At 37.9% G+C, this 27,571-nt stretch overlaps 1 protein-coding gene across 10 annotated transcripts in view; it reads left to right on the top strand.

Annotated features, from left to right (window-relative positions):
- PAN3 (poly(A) specific ribonuclease subunit PAN3) overlaps positions 1 to 27,571 on the top strand; it is a 123,448-nt gene that overhangs the window by 69,033 nt on the left and 26,844 nt on the right. For 7 of the 10 annotated variants that reach the window (XR_003037532.2, XR_003037531.2, XM_025000073.2 and 4 more), the window contains 4 exons: positions 22,511 to 22,758; positions 23,989 to 24,045; positions 25,257 to 25,361; positions 26,129 to 26,186. Coding sequence is in view for 8 of the 10 variants with exons in the window: in XM_025000073.2 (XP_024855841.1) it covers positions 22,511 to 22,758; positions 23,989 to 24,045; positions 25,257 to 25,361; positions 26,129 to 26,186 (468 nt within the window). In the remaining 2 variants the exon portion in view is untranslated. The remainder of the gene's footprint in view (positions 1 to 22,510; positions 22,759 to 23,988; positions 24,046 to 25,256; positions 25,362 to 26,128; positions 26,187 to 27,571) is intronic. The other 3 variants (XM_025000071.2, XM_025000068.2, XM_025000070.2) reach the window with 1 other exon arrangement.

Genomic DNA, 27,571 nt, shown 5'->3' with positions numbered 1-27,571 from the left:
CCTGTCCATGTTTTCTAATGGGGATTGTGTTCTACATTAAAAAAATAAAAGTTTACCATTAAAAGTCAGGGGTCCCTAAGGTTTTTTTGGGAAAGGCCTGTCCATTGCCCTGTACTGTTGAGCCCTTCCTGAGTGGGGGCTGCCCTGCGTGTGCATGTGTGTGGGTACAGATGGTGATGTCCCAGGGACGATGACTAACAGTAGAACTGTAGAACCGTAACTGGGTGGGGAGTGCCTGCTGGCTCTATTTCCTTCCCAGTTGGGAATTTCAGGAAACTGAGGCAAGACGTTAATGGCGCAGAGGGGGATGTGGCTGCTGCAGCTGGCTTGGAGACCTGTCAGGTAAGGCTGAAAATAGCTGCCAGTAGATACTGCTCTACTGCTTGGAGAATCCCTGGTTCATGTGCCCCGTTAGCTTTGAGAGTTTCTTATTGTGGACCTCCTATTTTCATCTTATGTATTGACTAATGTGTTCCTTAACTCTGAGAGGTAAGGCTGGAATGGGAGTGGGTAGGGCTTCCCGTCAGCTGTAGGCTCAGTGATCTACAACTGCAGCAGCGTCTCCTGCTGTTTTTTTATTTTGGGGGGAGTGGTGGGGAGGGTGTTTTCGTTGGACTGGGACTCGATTGTCTTTGGAACATGGTACCAAATCTTCTACCAAAGTAGCTGTGTAGCTTTCAGCATATTGTTTGACCCTTAGCATCTTCCTTTCTATAAGAAGATAATATTATATAATTTAAAAAGTCTTTCTAATCTAAAATTCTGTTATTGTTTTGTGACATGTTGATCACTGGGAGATAGACAGGTACACTAAAAGAGAGACAGAAATGAAGACAGTGATGAGAGGTAGCAAAAGGGAGAGAAGCGTTTGATTTTTGTGCTAGACTTCAAAGGACTCTTAGAGGCATGTGGATTTCCTTGATGTAGTAGGTGTAAATAGAAAATCCTGTGTCTCACAAATGGAGCAAGGTGGAGGGAAGGGTTTGTTTCAGCAGTGAAAGGTTAGGGTCTGGGGTGAATCAAGTGTTGTAGAGGTTTGAAATGAACTGAGAGGTGGGAAGAGAGGGTGTGTCACTAGCTGCCCAGAAACATTGCTGGTTCTCAGCTGGAGGTGGGGAGTTGGAAGCCAGTCTTTTGATTTCCTTTGAGTCAAATAGGTTGGGAGCTTCAGGGATCATTTTTTCTATTTCCCCGGTCTTGTGGAAGTCTAACCGTTTGGCTTAATGGTGCACTATAGACACTCAGTGAAGAGAGAGTGGGAGTGTGGACAGAAGTACTGTGCTGTGTGTAACGTGTACAGATAAGAGCAGTCCTCCGTTCTTTAGGAAGGAGTGGAATGGTGGCAGCCACTTTGATTGAATTTTCCCCGATTCTTCTCAGCCTGACTGATCATATTCACGAGTAAAGTCATCTTTTTTCTGAACTCTTTTTGCCTTTTGGATGTGCAGTTACCCTAGAGTAGGGCACGTGGGCAAGGTCTAAGTAAAAGGAGAGGAATCAGTGGTGTATCCCTTTAAACCCCCGTGCACACAGGCGTGTAAAATCTAGCTGTGAGTACTAGCAGAAACTCAAGTATGGAGTATGTGTTGATGGTGGTCATGTTTACTCCTGGATTTTTCAGCCATGAATCTTGTACACTTGGATATGTCTAAAATGAGGCGTTCTCTTATGATTTCATAAACATCTTCCCATATTTGAGATGTAATTGTCCAGATTTTAGACTGATAATTCTATAAATGATAACTAGTAACTAACAGTCCCTTGGCAGGGTGTACCTTTTAGAAAACAGTTCCCGATGGCTCAGTGGGTAAAGAATCTGCCTGCAATACAGAAGACACAGGAAACGGGTTCAATCCGTGGATCAGGAAGATCCCCTAGAGAAGGAAATAGCAACCCACTCCAAGTATTCTTGCCTGAAAAATCCCATGGACAGAGGAATTTGGCGGGCTGTAGTCCAAAGGGTTGGACACAATTCAATGACTAAGCACAGCACAGATGAGTAGGATATTAATAAAAATGTCACCAGAATGCTCCCTCAGCCATAGTTACTCTGGGCCATAATCTTATTGCCTACTGTTGTGATGTGGTAGGTAAACTGCTGAAACATGGTGATCCAAAATGTGATGACTTCACATGACAAAAATTTATTTCTTGATTTTATAACAGTCTGGGACAGATGGTTCAGGTTTTGTGGGGTGCCCTCCTCCATGTAGATAAGGACCCAGGTCAAGTGGCTTTTAGGCATCTGGTCTTCAGTCAGCTGAAAGTGGGAAAGCATGGAGAAGCCTGAGTGGGAAGTTGTTACAGACAAACCTGGAAATTATCCAAAAACTATCTCCACTGTGACTGTCCACCAAAATCCAGACTTTTCTTTTTTTTTTTTAAAGTAGCTGGCCTTCCTTCTTCTCTGGAGAAGACTCATTCACCAGTCTAATTTGGATGCAGAATTTTAAGTTGATTCTGGTTATCTCATATAAACACATTTTGGGGGATTATCTTATTTGCATCATTTGTATCTACTTTAGAGAAATCACCAAAACAGCTGCAGTAACTGGCTTATCTTGCATCATGGGAAATAAAGCTTTCCATCATACTTGGATTTTTGAATATAAGAAGCTTTATGGCTCTTGCTGTCAAAACACTATATTCTCAGGAATTTTTCAAAGAAAGATTTCCAAAACTTGTAGTTTCTGTTTCTTCAAACGCAGCTACCTTTTCTGTTGTGACTGATACTCAACTTGATGGGCCTCAACTGGTTGTACTGAACCTGAATACATTTGCTACCCTTTAGGTGTATTAGAGTGTGAAGAGCAGTTTGTTGCAGTGGTACATAGTACTTGGGTTTTTCACCCATTCCATTGTCCTCCTGCCTAGTTAGCCTCTGACTCCTTGGAGGTAATTTCTCCTGCTCTCCAAATCTTTTAGAGTGCCTGGACAGACTCAGACACAAGTTTATTTGAGCCATTTTAGTACGGTCTTACTGGCTTTTTACTGAAGCCTCTGCTGTGCTGTTAGTATTCTTCTCTCTAGGACAGTGGTCCTTGAGTCACACCAGAATCATCTAGGAAAGAAAAGAAAGTGAAAGTGAAGCCACTCAGTCGTGTCCGACTCTTTGCGACCCCATGGACACAAGGCTCCTCTGTCCATGGGATTTTCCAGGCAAGAGTACTGGAGTGGGTTGCCATTTCCTTCTCCAGGGAACTTCCCGACCCAGGGATCGAACCCAGGTCTCCCACATTGTAGACAGACGCTTTACTGTCTGAGCCACCAGGAAGTCACATCAGAATCACCTGGAGTACCCGTTAAAACCCAGTGCTCCCTGGGTCCGGCCCCCAGAGCTGCTGAGTCCATCGGTTGGTCTCAGTGAGCCAGGGAGTTGTTTGCAGGTGATGCTGATTACTTTTCCGGGAACTCCACTTGGAGAACCACTGCTCCACTTTACGGAGAGGGCAATGGCAACCCACTCCAGTACTCTTGCCTGGAAAATCCCATGGACAGAGGAGCCTGGTAGGCTGCAGTCCATGGGGTCTCTAGGAGTCGGACACGACTGAGCAACTTCACTTTCACATTTCACTTTCATGCATTGGAGAAGGAAATGGCAACCCACTCCAGTATTCTTGCCTGGAGAATCCCAGGGATGGGGGAGCCTGGTGGGCTGCCATCTATGGGGTCGCACAGAGTTGGACACGACTGAAGCAAGTTAGCAGCTCTACTTTACGCTCTGAGCTACTTTCCATCCGCTTTCTTCTTACAACCCTTTTCTTCTCCTGACCTTCTGCTTTCTTTAAATAAGAAAAAGACTTTGAGTCCAGGACTTGAATTGTTGCCTGTGAATAAGGTACATGGGGCTCTAAGTTATTCTTTAGCTGAGGTTAACTTTACTTTTCTGGATCAAGTCTTGTGTTGTGAGTAACTGAAGTTATCAGATAAGTAACTGCTGAATTAATTGTTACAGGGGTTCCTAAAGCTCAGCCAAGATCACAAATACCATCTAAGTAAAAGCAGGCAACAGGGAGTTCTTCTACCTTAGTAATGCTAATGGGCACAACTAATGCAAATTAATTATTCAGAATACCTGAAAAATGAATAGCACAAGTACTGTGGCTGTTTAAAATTTTAAACCCTTTGGATCTAGAACTAGTAGTCAAATATCTTCTATTTGCATGTTATATTTTAATATGTAAAGATCAACTAAATTATTAATGTTAAAGAAATAAGTGTTTATTGATTCAATAGCAGCAGTCTTGAAGTCAGACTTTAATTTTTCTTTTTAATCTGGTACTGGTTTTTATTCATTGGAAAGAAATTTAAAGTTAAAATTACATTGTTAACTAATATTAATCTTATTTTTTGTGAATATAATTTTTTATAATCAGACATGGTCATCTTGGAGTAAGTTTATTGTTCATAAACAGTACAAGATAATTTATCATTATGAATGAAGCATGCCATTTAGTCATAAACAGTCACGGTCACTTGAAAAGGAAAAACGGTTCTCTTGATCCAGATGAGTTATGTTTAGTTGCTAACTTCGTCACTAACCTCCCATTTTCTTCTACTCTGTTTAAATAATATAAGTATTTGGATTTAAAAGCTCGCCACCATTGCAGAGGCTAATTTATCTGAATTAAATTATCTGTTAATTTTATCAGGTAATTTTATCAAGTTTGGGAGCAAGCAAGTCACTTTTCTGTGTTTTCAAATATTTCAGTGATCCCGGTAAATTACCCAGTGTGCAGGCCAGAGGGTATAATTCTGAAAATTGTAATTCAGTTGTTTTCAAGGCAGAAATCTGGATAAGTTATTCACATTTTTAGAATTTAGGCACTGTAGTTTACACATCTAATATTTATTGAATTACTTGTTGAAAACTCATATGCAAATGAGGCTCTTGAAGGTAAGGTTGAAGTTGGCCAAATGAAAGATTACTGTGTGTAGACATGGAAAGCCAAATAGTTGTGCAGGCTGTAGTCTCTATCAGATATTATGTAAGAGTATGTGATTGATCGGACAAGGCAATGGCAACCCACTCCAGTACTCTTGCCTGGAAAATCCCATGGATGGAGGAGCCTGGTAGGCTGCAGTCCGTGGGATCATGAAGAGTCGGACACGACTGAGGGACTGCACTTTCACTTTTCACTTTCATGCATTGGAGAAGGCAATGGCAACCCGCTCCAGTGTTCTTGCCTGGAGAATCCCAGGGACGGGGGAGCCTGGTGGGCTGCCGTCTATGGGTTCTATGGGGTCGCACAGAGTGGGACATGACTGAAGCGACTTAGCAGCAGCAGCAGCAGCAGCATGTGATTGATAAAACTCAGGTTAAATTCATGAACTCAGAATATTTGCTTAAATTTGGTCAACGAGATTAAATAAACTTTGTGAGGAAGCTTTAGGGCACTTGATAGTTTTATTAATGCCTACAGTGTTTCTAATATCCAGGTAGTCTAAATACCCTTTTATCACAGATAGGTATTCAACTAAAATGAAGTATGATTACATTGTCAGTTGCTGAAATTCTTTAGATATTGACGGGAAATCAGAGATGGAAACTGAGTTGCATTTATATAGGTTAGGTCCACATAGCTTTTTTAAAAAAAGAGTATGTTTTTAAAAAAATATTTTGGAGTATATTGAAACTTGCCGTTTTTGTTATGTAATAGAGAATATTTGTACTCTAATCAAATACAGTTTTTAATAATTGAAATGTTACTGTAAATCAGTGAACATTTTTTACTTTATATTTTCCTAAAATTAAAAATATGCTGATTCTTTATGCTTCTTAGAAGAATGAGAAAGAATATTTGTGATATCTTCATGGTCCTATTCAAGTAATTTTTAGTTCAATTTTTTCTTTTGATAGGGGCTTTAAAAACAAGAATCAAGTTTCTTCTACTCGCTAATATACTAACAGGGTTTAAGGTACACATTGAAGGATGGCAAAGGGTCTGTACCAACATTTCCCTGAATACTTTTAAAATATATGTGTTTCTGACCAGGACCTATCCTAAGCCTGCCATTCCAATTTCTCACTCAGATCCTTCCTTTTCCCTCCAGTTCTGCACATATCTGTTTTATTGAGGGGTTTTGTTTCTGGTACTTAACTCCTGGAAATAATTTTGTGTACACTTAATATTTGCGGGCAATAACATTAGTGCCTCATGTGGGAAATGTTCAGAGAAGCTTTTAAATCATTTAAGTAATACTGTATTTAAATGAAAATCAGTGGAGAACATGACCCACCCCCTAAAAAAAGAAATGTTGTAAGAAACATAATTGTGTAATCTTTTTTTTTTTGCTTTCATAATTTTGACTTTAAACACTAATGTATAATAAGATAATGTACTATTGCTTACATTCATGAAATGTTTCTAACCATAACAGATTTATCTCATGGCTTGAAATATTAGTGCTTAAAAAAAACTACTAATTAAAATTATTTGCAAATTATCTTGGTTCGGTGTTAACCTTTTAAAGATGAACGAAAGATATGTACCAGCATTTCTCAGGGTGCTCTTAAAATGTATGTCTTTCTCACCAGGGCCCATCCTAAACCTGCCATTCCAATTTCTCACTCAGATCCTTTTTTCCTTTTCCCTCAAAAGGGAAGAGTTCTGCAGAGAGCTGTTTTAGAAAGCCTTTCTGGTAATTCTGATGTCCATTTCTGGTTAAGAACCAGTGTTTTAGAATGTTTGGGGCAGTGGAGAAGCACTGGTCTTGTTACAGTGAAGTGAAAGAGGAGTCCCCTCCCCTCCTCCAGTAACTTTCCATTCCAAATGTTTATAATTAAAAGAAAATGTTCATATGTTGTCTTAAAAGGTTTCATTTTTTTTTGAGTTTTGGTATGATTATTACGGAGCTATTGTCTGTGTGCACAAGAATGTATAGTTTCTACATTAGTAAAAAAAATTATAGATATCAAGGATCCTAAACTGCTGCTGCTGCTGCTAAGTTGCTTCAGTCGTGTCCGACTCTGTGCCACCCCATAGACGGCAGCCCACCAGGCTCCCCCGTACCCGGGATTCTCCAGGCAAGAACACTGGAGCGGGTTGCCATTGCCTTCTCCAATGCATGAAAGTGAAAAGCGAGAGTCAAGTTGCTCAGTTGTGTCCGACTCTTCTTGACCCCATGGACTGCAGCCTACCAGGCTCCTCCATCCATGGGATTTTCCAGGCAAGAGTACTGGAGTGGGGTGCCATTGCCTTCTCCAGGATCCTAAACTATGTAATTCATTTTCCCAGCTTCAGTTCCCTCTAAGCTGGTTAAGCCATATGAAAATTTCCTAATTACTTTAGAAGAATATGTCCTAACTTCAGTTGGTATGTCAGTTCATTTCAGAATTTGTTAATTATTCTTCTGCATTTCACATGCTGGGTTAAGGTTTTTTCCTTGTCTGAGCTTTTACGAAGTTGAGTAAACCTCCTGTAATGCTTAGAAAGATGCTTGAGCAAGAAATTTAAGACTCATCTTTGCTCATTTTCCTTCATCTTTACAGCTAGTCTGTTAGTAATCCTGTCAATTCAACTTTCATATTATTTATATATTTCAAATATATATTGCCTCCATCTTAGACCAACCCATCTTTGCTTCTTTTATATACTTGTTTTGTCTGATTGATCCTACCCTGCGTTTCTTTTTCCATGTTAAAAGCAGAAGTCATCGGTTTATGGCTTACTAATTGTCATTGGAATAAAATCCGCCTTCCTGTGGTGTATAATTTGTGTCTTCTATCTCATCTTTTCTCTCTTTCCATTGTGTGCTCAGGTCCAGCCATACTGGTCTTCCTCACATATGTCCAGCTTCTTTTTGGCTCATGTTCTTTGTGTACATTGTTTCACTTTGTTCTTTGCATGGATGGTTCCTTGCCTTCTCTTAGGCGTCACTTACAGAATGACTTAAAGTGTCACAGAGAAAAAGACCTTTGACTAATGAGAAGGAAAATTTCCCATCGTTATCTTTCATTGTGTTCTCCTGTTTGTTTCCTTTTTAGAATTTAGCACAGTTTGAACTTGTGTTCTTCTTTATATTAGAATGAACAATCTTCTTCATGCCCACTGGGATATAAGCTGCCTTGTGGAAGGAACTGTGTCTAAAAGCTTATTAAATATTTTTAGAATGGAAAAAATTGAAAATGACTATTAAATGGCCACCAGCTTTCTTTTCTAAGTGGAGGACCTCCTCTGATATGAAATATGTATCCTGTTGAGATTATGTATTTGAAAATGGCCAGCTTTCCCCCCATCTCTAAGCTTTCTTCTACTTAGATGGCCCTTCCGTTTCTTGAGATTTTTCCTAGTTTTCATTGATTAGATCAAATGCCTCTTTTTTTTTTTTCTTTTTCCCCTGCCCCCATCAAAGCCATTTCTGTTTTGCTAGTCGTCATTACTGTCTTCTATCTCTGTGCTTCTATGTTTTCAGTATCTCTTAATGTTTTTAAATTTCTGTCTGTATGTTTTATACGTATTTATTTCCTTCACCAAAGTTAAATGCTTCTGGAGGCATTTCTATCACTTTATTCACTATTGTGATTGCACATGGAGAGCTAGAGTAAACACTGAAACTGAAGAGTTTTCGGCACTGTAGTGGCTTTACGTGTATAGTACGAACTTCACTCGATCAGAACTGAATCTTATTTCCTGAATTCCTGGAACCTTGCTCAGTGCCTGACCTCATGCAGTGGTTCCAGTAAGCTTTCGTATGTATCAGTAGTTACAGATTAGCCCGTGGAGCTTTAAATGTATAGCTTCCTGTGTCCCCATTGAAGACCTGCAGGGTCAGAAACTCCATTTTTGGAGCACTGCCATTGCCTGCATGTTTACAAATTTCACAGGAGATTCTGACATCTACCCTTTACTTTGAGAGGAAAATAAAAGTTCAAAATTCCAGAAAATTTGAAGGAAGGTGAGATTTTATCTGATTTGAATGAGGGTATCCAGAATGAAGGTTCATGAAACACCCAAAAGGTGGGTTTTAAAGGATAGATAGGATTTCTTTAAACATTTGTAATACAGGCAGTTGAGAACCTGTGAAGTTTATTTTTTGTTTCCTATTTGTTTTAACCAGTTTATTACCATAATAGAGAATTTTTTCACTCAATGAACTTTCAAAAAGTAATTCCACCTGAGTTAGGTAAAAACTGAACAAATGTAAAAAAGTGTAAAATGTAAAAAAAAATGTAAAAAAACCTCAGGTGTGGTGCTGAGCTGTAGGCTTGGAGCAGGCTCCTGCTGGAAGAGGTGTCACCCTCCAGTGCTGACTGTGGGGGAGCACTCCAAGACCTCTTGGAGGGACTAGGATGGGGTAGATCTTTTGCAGCCTGGCATTTTTTTTTAAACAAACTCTTGGTGTTCATGTGCAGTGATTCCTCGTGAGAGTTGAAACTACTGTCATTAATTAGCTCACATGGATAGTTACATTTCTGTACCTTTGGCTCTCAGTCACTGCTTTTGTTATGGGGAGTTTCTTTTTCATTTATCTTTTCCAAGTATTTTTGAAGTTTGCCATTTGTGTGATGTGGAGAGCCAGCTATCTCTAAAATGTCAGAGGAATGGAATTTTGTTTTAAAGTTAAAATTACTGGGCAAGGTTCGAAAAAGGTTAGATTGGGCAGGAACTTGGGAAAATGAATGAAAAATGGCACTGAGATAACACGTCATGTCTTTGAAGTACCTGGTACTTCTCTCTTAAAATCGTTACCAATTTTATTTTCCATTAGCACCCCCAAGGTTGGCACATTGTTTCTTGAGGGCTGTCAGGATGTGGGGAGAGGAGACAGGACTGGACAGGTGGTTCGGAGCACGTCCGATAGCAGGCACCTGGAGCTTAGCAGGCGTCAGAAACCTAAGACTTAATTACCATTTCTGCCCCTAGAGGACCCATGAGCCAAGAATACCAGAACTTAATTAGAGCTTAGAACAGTGGCTTTCAAACTTTTTTTGTTTTAAAGCAGCAGAACTCGTGAAGTCTGTATATAGTCCCCAAACCTAAAATTATGTAAAGCAGATAAAACTGGCATTTACAAGATCAGACTTCTCTGGTGGTTCAGTGGCTGGGACTGCACTTTCAGTGCAGGGGACACAGGTTTGATCCCTGGTCAAGGAACTAAGATCCCTCTTGCCATGTGGTCCCCCCAAAAAAAAGTTAAATAAAAAAAAAAAAGAGATCAGGTTTATTAAACTTACTCCTGAACTTACTCAGTGAGAAGAGAAAGTCTGGTATTTTGGTGAACATAGTAAGTTGAAACTGGTGGGGAAAGGACAGTAATTAGTCTTAAACATTTCTCAGTCTCCTTTTGTGTGTTTTCTATCATACAGTAACAAAAAAAAATCATGACTTGCATGAATAAGTTGTGCACCCATTTTTTCAATCTTTTTCTGAGTGCATGTGCATTCAAATAAAGTTTATTGCAATTACTACCTTCTTAATCAAAGATCCATGTATATACACAGGAGTGACAGGAGAGAGGGTCTCTATTTTGTAGTCTCCATGAAAATACTTTAACGCAGCACAAGTATGTCAGTGATGATCTCTAGTGTTTTGAAAAATGAATGTATGCTAGTTTGGACCTGCTTTTGTGATTTTATTGTTGATTTACTAAAAGTAAAAAAAAAAAAAAATAGATGAAATTCAAATCAAGAATTCACAGAGCCCTGAGCAATTTTGGAAGCTTAGGGTTCTGCTTAATGCAGTTTGAAAACCACTGGCACAAAGGTCTGCTTCTTGACGGGAAGCAGTCTGCTGGTACTCAAGATAGGAAAGCTGGAAGGGTTGCCCTTCTCACCTGAACCACAGAACAGAGGAATGATTTGAGTTGCTATCTGGTGAATTCTCCCAAGGATACTATGTGACAAGTAGCATTACATACAGTGGGTGTCTTAGGACTTAGCTCTGCTTTCTCTGAGAAAGGCTGGGGAATTGAGGAATGAGAAAGGTTTAAGACCAAACCAAAACCCCCCCCCACCACCACCTGTCAAATGCATGTATTCAGGAAGGAATACAGTTTTCAAGACAGTGTGCAGTGGCCATCTTCATGCCTCCTCTGGAGTCAGTCTTGAGTTATGTGTTTGTTTTATGAAAAGCTTTTAACCTAATTCATGTGAAAGGACAAATGATGTTTCTGAAGGTAGCTTGAGTTCTTTGGTTGTCTTTCTTACAGCCTTACAGAGGGTTTTCCCCTCTCTTCTGCGTTACAACATAATTATTGTAAACAGAACCCCCTAACTCATGAAGTGGAAAAGCCCCCTAGCTTTGTTGTGGTATATTTTGAGGTTCACAGGTTGTACATATTGAGTTTTGATTTTAGAAATAATAGGGAAGGCAGTTCACCTTTGCAGGTCTTGACAGAACATGTTACTCTTTTTCTTTTAATTCAGAATATTTTCTCTGACCTGTGAATATGAGGACCTTGTGTTAGGGAATTAAGTAACATTTCACTAGCTTTTTATGTATGGCTGTAAGCAAAGCTGCCCTAGACATATAGACGACTTCTGGGTGGATGTATTTAATCCCCCCACTCACATACACACATGCACACAAACACACACGTGCACACATGCATACGGAAGGCAGCTTTTCAAAGTTTAAATAAAACACAGTAATAGCTTTGGCTCTTGAAATACTTTCCACCTACAGTCCCTGCAAATTTCTTGTTGGGTGAGAAATCCTCTGATATGAGTGGTAGCTCTTCTGGTAAGCTTTCTAGTTTTAACGTTTCTTATTGTAACCAAGTTAATGCTTTAACCAAGAACTGCCTATGGCATATAGATGCCTTCAGTTTATCAGCTACTCTTGTAGCTGAAAGGAAGTTGAACTGTTTTTTTGGACCCATTAAGTTGTCCTTTCCACTTGGTTGTTGAAAGAGCTTATGAGCAGTAGCTGTTCTGATTGTTGTTGGTTGTTTTCTCTAGGGAACAAGCTACCCTCTGAGTCAGCACTGGACTTGAAGATAAATCCTACAATTCATGAAACTGACTGATTCGACTAAAGGATGGATAGTTTGGGCAGCGTTGGACAGCTCTGAGGGGTCTGTTTGTTTAACTGAAGGGATTGTTGAGTTCAGCAACTTTTAATTCCCCTAATCATGAGGGGTTGCTGTTGTGAAAACAGGGTTTCTGAAGGAATCAGTTCTGGCAGTTAACGTCAGTATTCTTTTTGACTTTGTTTTCGTTTTATCACCACACTTAATGAAACAATTCTTTAAAAGTGTAGAAATTTTACTGCTATTTGTTGCCATCAAGAATTAGTATGCCCCTGAGTGGTCCACAGAGGGCCTTTGCAATCTGTTTATGAATTCAAGTTATCCTTATTGTGGGGTTCATACACATTTCTTGCCTTTAAACCTTTTGGTATTTGGGTTGTTTCATCTTTGCAAAGGTAGTTTGCATTTGTGGCTTGAAACTCTGAGGATTAAATTGAACTTAATTTGATTAGCATCTGTTTTATTAGATTAGTTAATAATTTTTATTGTGGCTCATGGCTAATATTGTAATGTGATCTTGATAATTAGCAATGTTTAACCTTAAAAGGTTATTGTTATTTTTTAGTCTCAATCTTCAAGGAAATGAGAATAATTATAATGTTGAATTAAATGGTTTTTTTTTTTTTTTTAATGAAACATGAAAGTTTTAATGTTTTAATGAAACATTACAGAGAAGAAATTTCTCATATCCTAATATTCTGGGCCCTTATGAATTACACAGGAATACTGCGAATTGTCTTTTGGGAGGCTTTTAAAAACAGGGTGTGGCGTGATAAAGGAAATACTTCAACCAGAGGTGTATGATCCATGTGGTAACAAATAACTTCTGTGGTTTGAGAGTTAAAGGATTATAAATGTTAATTTTATTTTAATCATTTGATAGTTTGATTTGAAATAAGAGGCATATTACTTAGTATTTAAATTGATTGTAAAATATCTTTCATTGTTTAGGGTAGAAATGCAAGTGATCATTGATCATGTCTGAGTGAAAAATTGGGCTTTAGCTAAGTGAGCTTTCACACATTTTAGCTTTAGGTTCATTAGTTGCATGAGTATTACTACCTTAAGTCTGGTACTTTGGATTAATAAAATTTTTAATCAGTTTTGATAATTATCTGCAAAGCTGAATTTGACTGAATGATGGAGTTTTTATGGGGAAAGAAGTAAAGACTGTACAGACTATTATTATCTTGGCTTTCATGTCCTAATCCTGTTGCTTTTTGGATAGTGGGGTTTGTTGTATTTTGTACAGTCTGTTGGAGGATTAGATCCATATTTAACATACAGACATGCCTAGGTGATGGTTGTCTCGGTTAAATATTTACTTAGGTCCACTTTTAAAGTTTTCTTACCTGAGTTTGTAACTTAAAATTGATGGTAAAATGTTCCCAAAACAGAATTTAGCAATATTTACTTTTTAAGAACTTACTGGCAACATCTTGAAGGATTATTTATTGCCAGGTAGTCTCTGGATTCTTAGATGCCATGTCTCATAAAATGCACCCTGTCAGTGTAATAATAGCCTTTTGAAGGAAGGGAAGAGAAATTTGTATCATTAGAAATTTTAAAAAACTTTAATAAAGAAAAAAAATTTAAACTTCTGTATTGCTAGGATTCTTCCAAAACACTAATCAGGTCTTTAATTCTAATTGTCTTTAAACTCAGAGGTTTTCTGAGTCACCCTTGTCCTCAGCAGTTCTGCACAGCTTCGTATGACTTGTTTCTTCTTACAGTACCTAACTCTTTAGGATTGATGGTAGAATTTAGAGGCTTACCCTAGGAATCCAGAAGCTTTGCACAGATGAATGCTTTAAACCTGGTGTACCATCCTCCTCTTCTTTAATATTTTATGTGTTCTGATATTTGGCAGTTCTTCTGCCTTGAATCACATTTCCTCCTCATAACTTTTTCTTCTAGGTGTATTATTTTTTTATGACTTTTAGGGATTTAAATTTGGGTTAAACTCAACAGTGTGGAGTGCTACAGTGGGTTGTAATAGTGTTCAAGGGACCTAGAGTCTAGCTTCATTTCTACCTTCTCTGAGTTTATGTGCCCAAGCTCTGTCAGGCACCAGTTATTTAGTTTGTAGAAAGAAGGGAAAAGCTTGGTCTACTTCTGGCTTAAAAATTGGAAATTGTAAAACATTCTCCTCAAACCACTGGCAGTTTATGAAGTAGATTCCTTTTTATCTTTAATTTAAATAGTTGTTTAAGTGTGACTTAATGGAGTGATTATCATTAAGCAAAAATACTAAGGATTTTTGAGTTTAGGATTTTTAATGATGTATTTTTTATTTATAAGGCAATGAAAACAATAACTTTAATATTGATGTAAATAAACATGCTCAAGGTTATTCAAAACATAAAGTTAAAAGAAGCTTTTTAAGGTAAAGTTATTAAGTACTCAAACAGCTTTTCTTTGTTTCTTAATTAAATACTGTGTCATGGGGAAAATTTAGTGTATATCAGAGAACTTCACTTTTAAAGAGCTGTTTTCCCCTAAAATCACTCTTATCACCTTAATAAACTTCAATTGATTGATAGTGTTTTCTCTGACCTTCAAATTGCCATTCAATTTTTAGAAACTTATCTATTAAGATGTTGAATTACAGTGTTACCATTTAATGGTCATTATATATGTATGTGCTCTGTGTATATATACATTTATTGTAGCTATAAATATCTTTCAGGATTTAAGACTATTTCTTTAGGCTGCTTTCCAGAACTAGAATTTTTGGGGCAAAAGCTGTGTGTAGTTTTTGTTGAAAGCAGCTGTTTTTTTAATGTGTGCACCAAACCATGGTCTGGGTGGTACCCAGGGTTACTCTAGAAGTCTAGCAGTTATTTACTGAGAATAAAGTTTTGTTTCATATACCTCTAATTTTTAAATAAGTAAACTTTTGAATCGCTTCTATAGTTTTAGTGTACTAGACAAATGTGCCAACTAATGATATCATGCAACCTTTTCTATTTATTAGTAGCTGAAGTCTCATTATAAGCCACAACATACATGTTTTCTTTTACTGTGTATGTTTAGATAGTTCAGGTACTGAAGAAAAGAGCTGATAAAACACATAGGTTCAGCTCCTTTTTATATGAGCTAAATTTAATTTTTCTTTGCTGTATTTCCTAGCCATGAGTGTACATCGCTAGTTATATAATTTCTCTCAGTATGTATGAGCCATACATAGTGGAATCAATATAAGTCCATTGCCCTAACTTAAAGCTTACTTGTTTTTCCTTGAGGCATATGTTCAGATGTGAGAAACACATTTTCCCTGATATTTCTCTATAACAGTGTTTACCACAGAAAAGTGGTGACTGTACTGTGGTAGACAACTCAGGGTATCTGTGCAGAAGTGAGGTAACATAGCAGGCTGAAGACTGCTGTCCTTAACACAGCCTGCCTGCAAGGTTGGCCCTAGGCTGACGTCTGGGACCTTGGAGTTGGCGTGTTCCTGCTGTTCCCTAACTGATTAGGGTGGTTTCCTGTGCCTAGATCCTTTGTGCAAACACTGTGGTTTGTGCTACACATGCGCTTTCCTTCCGGGCATGTGGGATTCTGGTGGGTGCTAGGCAGAGGGTGTTTGGGTGACCAGTCACCTACGAGGACATTGGTTGCCTGGTGGACCTTGGAGTCTCTGGTGGCCCTCCCTGAGTAGATCATTGCATGTGTGTTCCTGGAGGAAGAGTGACGCCTCATGAAGAAGAATGTGTAAGGAAGCCCCTGGTAACCCCCCTAGACCCTGTTCTCTTGTGATCTGGACATGCACATGCTGCTGTGGTCAGTCATGGTCATGAGCGCAACTCTGAGACAAGTCTTTCCAGTTTCAATCTGTTTCTGAACATGGGCGTGGTCTTACTGATCCCCAGTCAAGAAACTTTGTTCTGAATTTACTTAGAAACTGTAGGGATTACATTTTAGACCAGTTTATTTATGCAATCGTCGTTGACATCACGTGGAGAATTTAGCGCATTTCTGACATTATTCTGTAGCTTTTTAACATTTTATTTTAGAAGTTCTATTCAGTAGAATAGAAATATCCTACTGAAATATTCAGTAGAAATCTGTCCCGCATATAGTATAGCTACCTAGAGTATCCTGGAGGTTTGACAGGGTGTATGAATTGCAGATAACTCCAGACTTTTTACTGTCAATAATTACAATTAAACACTTATTTTAAACTCACTTTCTCCTTCTACTAAGAGCAGCTAGTGATAGAAATGGACTAAGAAGTAAAGCTTGTTTCTAAATCACTGAAGAGCAAGTCGGGGCAGGAGGGGCAAAAAGCGCCCTGAGCTCAATTTTGGAGTTGACCTTTTATACCCATCTTTTAAGTCATCATAAGCAATATCAAGGAAAAGGATTTATTAACTTGTTGCATGTTTAAGGTCCTGTTAGAATATAAACTTAATGTCTGTTATTTGAGCTGTCACTGTGCATTGTCTTATTTGGGAGGGGGTGTGACTGGGGACTTAGGTTTAAAAAAATCCATTAAGTAAGAATTGTATCTTTAGTAGTTGCTTTGGTTTTTATATTCCTGGTTATGATCTTGTAAATTCCTTATTCTGATTTTCTCTTAAATGAGGCCCTGTTTGGGGTTAGAGTTGGCCCTCTTGTTAAGAAGATGATGCTTCCTCTGTCTTTAATTCATTCATCTGTTCAATAGGAGATATAGTTTGGTGATTTCTAATCTAAACCATTCTCCTTTGTGTAGCCACACATGACAATTTATTGCTGAGGATTTAGTTTGGTTATTGGAACTTTGATAAAGTTAACAACTTGAGTTACAACGGCATCTACAATTTTAGTTAAAATGCTAGTGTAATCTGGATTTACCCAGGCTGCATAGATCTGCAAAGAGTAGTGTGAAGATACTCAGACAGCTGCGTCAGAAGAATGCCCTTCATCTCAAATTCTTTCAAATTCTTCTTTCTCTTTTGCATTTGCGTTTTTGATGTTTACTTTTAAATAGGGACGACTGGCATCTATGCTACTTGACAGCATGAACTCTTGCTTTCTCCTCCCGACTTCTTGTTACGCTCGGATAATTCTGGTGGTGGCACTCTTCATTTCCTGGTCATAGCTATCACTGTACCAAGAAGATGAAACTTTCACCTCTTTCTTTCTTTTTGACAAATGTATTATGTGCCAACACCGTGCCATTGAGGGTGTAGTTGGGAATGCAGAGAGGATTGAGGCACAGTTCTTCCTTACACAGAGACAGTTTGAATTGTGTGCTCCTGGCAGCGAAAGATAAAGTACAAAATGCTGGGAATAATTTTTAAATACGAGCATCCAGAGAATTTTTATAGAGTAAGAAAATTTTTCAGAAAGTTGACCTAGAACTTGCTGTGAGGATGGGGTCTAGAGAACTCATCGATGACAAGGAGTGATGTTGATGAGGGTACCAGAGGAGGGGAAAGCCTTGAAGACTGTGGATCCGTGAAGCACCTTCAGGGAAGTTGTATTGAATCTTTAGGTGAATCGAAGAGGGTCGTTAAGATTTCAGTATAGTCTTTCTATCCATGACCATGGGCTCTCTCTCCAGTTCTTTTTTGCAGGCCTTTTAAAATACCCTCAGCTGGTAAATAATCCACCTGCAGTGCAAGACACCTAGGTTCAGTCCCTGGGTTGGGAAGATCCTGGAGAAGGGAACGGCTACCCACTCCAGTATTCTGGCCTAGAGAATTCCATGGACTGTATAGTCCTTGGGGTTGCAAAGAGTTGGGCACCACTGAGGGACTTTCACTTTTTTCCACAAAGTTTTATAATTTTTAGGGTTTTTTCTCTGTCTTTTGCATGCAACAGTTCCACCTGATTGGTTGCAGTAGGTTTGTCTTTACTTATTCTGTTCAGAACTCTTGTTGAGTACTTCTTGAGTGAGGATTTCTTAGTTCTTGAAAATCCCAAAGCTTTTCTTTGAATGTTGCTTCTTCAGTATTCTTGGTCTTTTTTGTCCTGGAAACTCACCAACTCATTCTACCTTTTGTGTATCTTAACCAGTCTTCTATATTTTCTAACCTTTATTTCTAGATTCTTGTCTGGTTTACTTTTCTTGTCTTTGATTATGTCTACTTTTCTATTTAACTCATCTTAAATTTTTTTTCTCCCTTTAATAGTTATGTTTTTTGCTCTTATCGAGTCTAGTTCTGTTTAAGAAGAACAAATAACAAGGATGTGTGTGTGTGTGTGTATGTGTCTGTGAGTGAGATGTTTGTCACTTTTTTCATGACCTTAGTCATTTTAGCTGTAGATTTTAAAAAATCTCCTTTATAGGTTTCTGTTATCTGGGATTCATTGTTCTGTGTGTTCTGATTCTCAGTGCGTTGATCAAGTATTGTACACACGTGATTCTTGGAGTTCCTTCACGTGGAGTTATTTTCCAGAGATCGATCGATCTCTGTGTGTTACGCACTGTAGATGTGTTTTTTGAAATAGTTGGTGTGTGCTTTATCCAGGTGTCCATTGCCAGTGCAATTTAAATTTTATACTCATCCCTCACCAGGATCCCCAACATGGAATCTCCTGGGAATTTTCTCTCCTGCCCCAGTGCAGGGTACAGGGATTGGGTTTTCATTTCTCTTGACACCACCCCAGCCTTCTCCTCAGACAAGACTACCTTTTGCCTCTGTGGGCAGGTGGGTAGACGTTTTCTCCTCCAGCAGGACTGATGGTACAGCTTTTCCAGACTCCTAGCTTTACACTGGAATTTGAATTTCGTTCTCCACGTTTTATGTGCTGAAGGCCATGTTTCATATGCCATTGTGAACATTAAAGCCTCAACTTGTAGAGTCTGGATCTGGCCTAGGATGTGATTTTCCAGAGTTCCCACGATACAACCTGTAGTTCATAATTTTGCCTTAATTTTTTGCTCTTGGAGTTACTGTTTTTATTCTTTTTATTTCAGCTGTGTTTTAAAATGTGGATATTATATTTTATCTCACAATATTGTGTGTTCATAATTTTGGTTGGGGTTGAGGAAAGATAATGCTTATTTTAGCATTATCTTAAATGGATGTATTTAAGACCAAATATTCGTTTGGTATATATTAATATTGGAGCCATTTACTTAATGCATTCTGTCATTGTTTACAAAAGTCTTTTTGTTTTTTTTTGAATTTTCAGGTATAGAATAATGTCCTCCAGAAACACTGATACTTTTACCTTCATAAGTTATGCTTGAACTTTTTATATCTCCCTTTGTTTTGTTAATTGCTCTAGTTAATCCATCCAGTGAGCATTTCTGTTTTGTTTCTTTCTTTTATTTGAATTCGGTACTTTTAAGAAGGATTTTTTTCAAATGTTCTAAAGCAGTTATCTTATCATAGCATAACTTAAATATCTAAGTTTGTATATTCACTTAATAAGAAATTATAGTGTAATTATTATATATAATGTCACCAAAATATCATTTTAGGAGTGAATTACAAAAGTAATGCAAAAAATAAATACACAAATGAAATATTTTTTAATTAGCTTATTGTTTTAAATCAAGATTTTCATTCTTCCGGATTGTCTCTCATGGTATCCTCACTCTTTTGCTGTATTTGCCTAAGTGTTCCAGTGACTGAGTACTAATTATTAGCAGACTTGTAATAGCCACAAGTAGCACCCTGCCTCTACCCCGCCGTATAAGGATAGATGGAACTTACAAAGGAACATTTACATGTGAGAGATGAAATCTGTTCGTTTCACCTCTATTTTTAACTGCTCATTTCTGTAGTAATGTTCTGTTGCATTGTGCCATCTATAGTGTTGTATTGGAGAACAAAATGCAACCCACTCCAGTATTCTTGCCTGGAAAATCCCATAGATGGAGGAGCCTTGCAGGCTGCAGTCCATGGGGGTCTCAGAGTCAGACACAACTGAGCGACTTCACTTTCTTTCATAGTCCTGTATGTGGGTAGTTAATATTGTGTTGTGGTTATTGTCTTCACAATACCAGACAGAAAAACTCTCATCAAGCAGATAATATGCATATTTTACTCAGTTCTGTAACATGTTGGTAAAACACTTTGGTGCCACAAAGCTTTGCCCTTTGCGACTAGATTTGATGTTTCTATAGTTTAGAAGTTAAATTTCATTTCTCGCTTCCCATACAATTTAGTTATCTTGTTCTGCTTATGGGCTGTGATACTTGTTACTATTTGTGCATGTTGTGTTTTGTGTGTGTTTAAATAATTCCAGTCAGCTTCTGGTCAGATACATGAACTCAAATTTCAGAGCTGAAACTTTGTAGTAGAAAGCCACAAGATTAAGAGAAAGCTTGTTGCTTACAACTGGTAAATTCTACTAGTTTGTTTTTGGAAATCTTTTTCCACGTATTTAGCCTTAAAGAGAGAGTCTACCTTTTGTTTCACTTGTACCCCTATATAAGACTTAGGTGTTGGGCACCTGTATTGGATATTGGCTAAGAGTTCAGCTTTGGAATCAGATCGACCTGAGGTTGAATCTTAATTCTTTTGTTTAATAATCTATATTTGCCTTTACAATAAATTTTTAAAAGTTATTTTCTTCCTCTGCGAGGTGACTATGATATACCTACCTCACAGGACCTTTGTGAGGATTAAATAGGCTGGTATTTGTGAAGCACTTTGTTTAGTGCCTGACACAAGAAAAGTGCTTAAGAATTGGTAGCTGTATTTGTTGCTGTTTATTTAATTCAAAGGTAGTAAACAAATTTACTCTTTGGTGACTTGGCCAGCTTTATTATCTAGGAAAGGCTTAGAGATTAGCTTTAGGAAACCTATCTAGATGTGTTTCATACTCGATAATTGGGGAGTAGTTATCTTTTGAAAATAATCCTCCCAATTTTTACAGTATGGATTAACCTACAGTTAAATGTATAATATACAGAGTTAGAAGAAAACGCAAAACTCTGGAACAGTTTTTTTTTTTCCCTCCTAAATTAAGCCTGTATCTTAATAGCTTGGTTTCCTTATAAATACGTTTTTAAGGGTTTTAGACGTTAAGACATATTTGCAAATTCTTGACCAGTTATAATGTCAGTACAGTAGACATTGTGTTAACAGCAGAAAGAGTTAAGTTGAAAGTGTGGAGACTTGGGTTTGAGGCCTGGCTTCGCTATTGGCTACGTACATTTGTCCTTGGTCAGGTAAAAAGCCCCCTATGTCTAAATTCTAATCTCTACTGTGGTGCTTGTGACCTGACGTACCTCACTTAGTTGCTCAGAAAAGCAGGTGACATAATTATGTCAGGACTGTATAGGAAGTACAGAGGGCTATCTAGAATAAAGATAAATATTATCTCAGTTTTCACTTTATTTTTGTTTACCTACATCTTTTCAAAGAACAGTGTTGATGTTTTATGAATTCTTGGTATTTTAAATTCATACTCCTGCTTAATGAGTCATATTTTTGTGACCAGAGGCATTTTGGTAACTTTTTTCTTGAATTATGAGATGGCCTATTATCCCAAAGGTGAAGAAGGTTTTCAATCATTCCCCAAATAGCCAGAAAATCATTTCTGGATAAACTTTTTTTTTTCCACCAGAAAGTGTAACTGTAGCTCTAGAAACTATTTTCAGTCTGCTCAGAACTGATCACCTCCATTAAGCCTTTGATGAACTCTACCTGGTTTTACTTAATTTGCATTCTGTCTGCATTTATGCATGTAGTTTGCGGTATATTGGTTTATATTTTGAGTGTTTCTGTGAGTCATTTTGTGTCTTCCTCATGTGACCTGGTCTTGCTTCCTCAGCTAGCCTGGAGTTTCCTCAAGGGTGAAGACAGTTGTCCTTCCCCTTTCTTCACTGTAAATTCCTGATAGAGGATACTGTGCATACATTGCTTTCTTACTAGTTGTGTTTAGGTAAAACTTTCAAGAACAGTAATACCAGTTGGCCTAAGTATGCATCTGCAGAAATTTTATTTGTCTACTATAGTGTATGCCTATTTAAAGACAAAAGGCATCAAAATAGTATACTTCTTGATTTAAAAAAATACAGTATTTAAGCTGCCATGTATTTCAACTAGGACTAAGTTTTCTTTTGCTTTTGCAAACCATTCTGTTAAATGTATTTGGCCCAAAGAAATCTAATAAATCTCATTAAGTAGTTTGATTTTTTGATAGTAAATCATGTTTTAGGAAATGTGGTAATTGTATTGTTAATAACCACAGTTTTAAATGATTCTTTACAAAAAAAAGGATTTTGCCTTTTATAAAAGAAAGACTTTCATAAAAGGCATAATTTTATAGCCACAGTTATTTCTCATTTTTCAATTAAATTCATTTATTAAGTTAATAATTTTTATTGTTTCTCATGTAAACCTTGATATGGAGGAGACTTATTCTTACAGTAAATTTCCTAATTTATTTGGAATTGACTGTTTTTGAAAAAAAGAAATTCTTTATATTTGCATTAATCAGAGCTTTCTCTAGGATAAGATAAAATTGTCTTTTTCCTTGCACTTAAAGAATTTTGCTAAATATGTTTTCTTCCAAATGAGTATTTGCATTTTAGTTTTCAGATTTTTTTCTCTAAAACCAATTTTCACTCTTCCGTCTACTTTAGGAATGTCATTGTCTGCTGGATCCTCTCCTCTTCATTCCCCCAAGATCACTCCACATACTTCTCCTGCCCCCAGAAGAAGAAGCCACACTCCAAATCCAGCAAATTATATGGTGCCTTCTAGTGCCTCTACGCCCGGGAATAATTCTGTTTCTCAGACACCATCTTCTGGTCAAGTGATCCAAAAGGAAACCGTTGGTGGGACGACGTACTTTTATACAGACACGACTCCAGCACCTTTGAGTGGAATGGTGCGTGTGCTTTAAACAAGGGAGAAGAGAGGGCCCTTAGAGCAGCTCCTTATTAATGAGAGAGACAAGGAGGTTACCCCCTCTTGTATCTTTTTACTGTGATGTGGAAAGGTAACTCATTTCTAACTCAGATGATAATTCTAATCTCCTCTTATTTCTTCAAAGTAATCTGTTTCTACAGTAATAAAACCTCTTGGGTTTGCATTCACTTCTCCAGGGGATCTTCCTGACCTAGGGATTAAACCCAGGTCTCCTGCACTGTAGGCAGATTCTTTACCATCTGAGCCCCCCAGGGAATCCCAATTATTATTACTCTAGGTTTGGACAAATCTGGTTGTATATTCACACTCTAGTTTAATACTTTACAGCACGTCTTGCTGTAGGGATCCCCTAGTACTTGTGCCAGCTGTGATTGCCATTTGCTGACACTTGTTTGTAAGTGTAGGTAGACTCACCTCTGGTGAGAAGTTAGAGAAGTCGATGGTTTCTTAACAGTAGTGACTGAAAGCAAACTGATGGTCAACACTTGCCAGGTGAGGCAGTGATTTAATAGCTGGAACTCTGGGTGATGGAGCACATGGCAATAGGAGGCCTCCAATGTGGGTCACTCACTGGTCGAAGGAGGAGTTCCGGGATCCCTGGTTAGAGGTAGGCAAAGGGCCACCAAGGACTGCAGTGAGAAGGGGGGAGCGGGCAGAGAGGGAAGGTCATGTTCCATAAGGTGTACCTTTGCAGTTTTGTAATTTTGTCCATGTTCAGAAATTATTTACCCATAGAAAAGTAAGTAGTAGATGAAGCTCTCATGAATAAGAATGCCAGATTCCATTAAAAGATGAAAGATGGTCTATACCGTAAACATTGGACAAAATCATAGCTGATAGGCTTATATGAAAAGTGTATTTGGATTTTAGTAAGCAAGCAGATTTTGATCCTGTAAATTAAATTAATGATTTATTTTTGGTTGATTACATTTCATATTTTACTGAAAGACAGTTTGAGTGGAAAGAGAACAGATTTTTATTTTTCCTCTTTTAAGAGTCCTAGTTCTGCCTTCGTGTTGTGACTCTTGAATCTTAGTGTCTCTGAGACTGATCCCCCAACTGTAAGTGACCACCGTCTGAGAAATAAATGTGAAAACATTTATGGAAATACTTGTGAATCATGTGAAATGCTTTCTAAAAAATAATTAAGCAGCTAATAGTTTTTTGTTCTGTTTTTGTTTTTGGTCAGAGATCTTTCAAAAATTATCACAGAACAGCTTGCCGAGCAGAAGGTCAAATAATTGAGGTAGAGTAGAGACTTTCCTTGGTTCTTTCAAGTAAGAATTCCATCAATGTTTTGCTTTTGGGGAGGGGGTTATTATATTTTGTAATTACATACATTTTTATTTTATCACATTTGTAGAAAAAAGTTCAGTTTAACCTATAAAGAGATTCTTTTGTAACAAAACTGTCTCAGCTGTTTCTGTGGATATTATACATGGCACATTTTCACAATGTTTTTACCCTTCACACAGCTCTTAAAAATACACTCTTGGTAAACCTGAGGTAGTTCAGCCCAACTGTACTACCTGATGTAAGGAAACCACGGCCAGGGAAAGGAGGCGCTGTTCTCCTTGCAGGTGTAGTTAAAGGAAACCTTTCAAGTATTGCAAAACCACTTCCTGCTTGAGATCCAGAGCAGAACAATCATCTGAGGGCAGCGGAAATCAGCTGAATTCATTTTTAAAAGAGAAAAAAAGGGTTTGTTTCAGCTTTAAATATGAAAGGATAAAATAGAAGATATTTTAGGGTGTACTTTGATTTTGTGCTGTGGACCAGTGAAGGGAAGGAGAGGCAGAGGAAGATGGGAAGAAAGCAGGGTGGTGGGAAGAGCCCAGATGAAAGGATCAAAGACATGAGGCTGGCAGTAGAGTTTAGTGGCTTTGTTGTAGTTCGATTGGAAGGTACATACTCTGTCGCATCCTTCTGTTCACCTCCACTGCTGACCCAGAGGATGCTGGTCCTCTTTCCTGTTCTAGTCTGAGGTGTTAACAAGCATCTAGATAACAACTTTGTTCAGTTTGGCTGCAGGAGACCCTTCCAGAGGGCAGTTCTCTGGGCGGCCAGGGCAGAGTTACTCCATGCTCTGACTGTTCCCAAGCACCTTTAGTATCTACTTTCTTCCTCTCTTCCAATTACCGTTTAAAAATACTTCCAAAAAACTACTTGTGCCTCTCATTGGAGGTAAAATTTTACCGTATCTGAAGAAATGTCTCCTTTCTTATTAGAGTTTAAAAAATAGATTATTCCAATAAAGATTTTAAAACTGAATTCATTTAGAAAGTGTGCTGATAATAGCTATTCTCTGAGTGAATTCTCTTTAATTCACTGTCATATAAAGATTAAAAGTATCAATTTATCATTGTCATTTAAAGATTAGAACTTTATCACAGTAATGATAAAGCTTATCAGTTGAGAAAAATTGATCATTCTATTTTCCCCTTCCCTATCTCTTAGGTATTTCCTAACTACCACATCTATCCTCCAACTGCACCTCACGTTGCTTATATGCAGCCAAAAGCGAATGCACCTTCCTTCTTCATGGCTGATGAACTGCGACAGGTATGCTTTCAGAGTTCAGAGTGGAAACAGTTGATGTCTGTCATTCTTTAGCAAAGAACTGGAGAAACAACAGAGCTCCTTTCAAATCGTATTATTTAATTAGATATGCTGTACTGAAGCAGGTAGAGTTTATGAATTCTAATTGATGTATTTATTTAAGGAAACGTGTTTTTCAAGACAATTGCAGGTAATACAAAACATAGAATAGCTATTTAAATGGACCACCATTTTGCACCTCACATCCTGTGCATTGAAAAGCCTTTGAAGTGTGTAAAATAATTTAAATGATTTCTGATCTCTAAACAGATTTTTGCTAATATCTGTAGTTGTTAGCTAATAAATAATTTGGCCTAGAAAAGAACATTTTAAGAAAGCTCAAAATTTTCTACAAAGTAGGTTTTATAAAATAATTTAATTTTGTTGTTGTTAAACAGGTATTATTTGATATGTAGGATTTTATTTTACTCTTAAATCCTCAGAAATGTTTTTATTTCAGAATATTGTTTGTGGAGTGAACTATTGACCACAGATCTAGCTGTAGGCTCTGGGTTGTGACACTGCTACTTGAAACCAGCTAGAGTTATGGGCAGGTCTACCTGGGACTGGAATTTAGACATTTTACCAGTATTGGAAATGTTATTTCATTGTATTAGTATTGAAAAGTGCACATGCCAAAACTATTAATGGTTATGGTAGTCAGTTACAATAAAAAGTCCATATTTCAGAAGCTGTGTTTAGATGTAAATGAACTTATTTTCTTTTCTTAGGAGCTGATAAACAGACATTTAATAACAATGGCTCAAATTGATCAAGCTGATATGCCAGGTAAAATGCAAGTTGATTGATCCTTCCTTTTAAAGGAGAGTATAATCCTTACGTAGTCCCACAGTTTTTATGCTTTAAGCCAGCTAATTAATTACTCTTTAATGAATATATTTGTTTGAAATCTAGTTAAGAATTGCAAGATGCCATTGGTCATCTAGAGTTTTTCAAATAATTCTACATGTGACAAGATTCTAGTTTATCCAAAAAATAGGCAGTTTTAGAATTTCCACTGTGATTTATCTCACTGTGTACTAGAATGTTATCTTTTGAAACCTGACAAAGTATAGGTACTTAAGTAGGAGTGATTGTTGTAGTTATTATTGAGACTGTGGCATGCCCCTGTACTAAGGCTTTCTGTGTGTAAGTTTTTTCTTTGCAAAGCTCCTGTGGTGTACTTGCTAATATTATCACCTCTGTTTCGCTTGTGAGGAAACTGAAGGTAACAGCCGGGTTAAGTAGCTTGCCTCTAAGGTCAGTGACTAGTAATTGTCTGACCAAATCAGGGTTTAAACCTATATTCTTTTTGGCTGAATTGTAGTGTTTCTCAGAGAGCATTAAAATCTCTTTCCCTAGCTTATTCTGTAAAGGCAAGATTAAATGTGGTTTATTTTAGCAAAACTTTATAAATAATACAGCAGGAATACATTTACTGTAGCAGTAGTCTCAGTATGCTGCTGCTGCTGCTAAGTCGTTTCAGTCGTGTCCGACTCTGTACGACCCCATAGATGGCAACCTACCAGGCTCCCCGGTCCCTGGGATTCTCCAGGCAAGAACACTGCAGTGGATTGCCATTTCCTTCTCCAATGCATGAAAGTGAAAAGTGAAAGTGAAGTTGCTCAGTCATGTCTGACCCTCAGCGACCCCATGGACTGCAGCCATCCAGGCTGCTCCGTCCATGGGATTTTCCAGGCAAGAGTACTGGAGTGGGGTGCCATTGCCTTCTCTGAATCTCAGTATACCTGGTTGTAATCAAGGACTCAGCACAGTCACCTGTGTATCTTCTTGACTGCTAAAGAATTCAAAGGAGTATGTCTGGTTGTTATGTTTCAAGACTGATCTTTTCCCCTTTAGATGGGCAGGAAACTTTTCTGTCATGGCCTTTGAAATGTTCATATTAGAATTTTCCTTATTATCAAGCATTGTCTTTGAGGCCCTAGTCAGGGTAAAAAATAAAAAATAAATAAAATGAAGATGCTATTTACAGTAGTTTCAGAGAATCAATACCTAGAAATAAATACAATAAAAGATATGTAACATCTCAGTGAGGGAGATTTACTGCTGCTGCTGCTACTGCTGCTAAGTTGCTTCAGTCGTGTCCGACTCTGTGCAGTCCCATAGACGGCAGCCTACCAGGCTCCCCCGTTGCTGGGATTCTCCAGGCAAGA

This window comes from Bos taurus, chromosome 12, assembly GCF_002263795.3.
Source record: "Bos taurus isolate L1 Dominette 01449 registration number 42190680 breed Hereford chromosome 12, ARS-UCD2.0, whole genome shotgun sequence".
Classification (NCBI taxonomy): domain Eukaryota; kingdom Metazoa; phylum Chordata; class Mammalia; order Artiodactyla; family Bovidae; genus Bos; species Bos taurus.
Note: the sequence above shows the minus strand (reverse complement) of the source record. Positions and strands in the feature narration are given on the sequence as shown.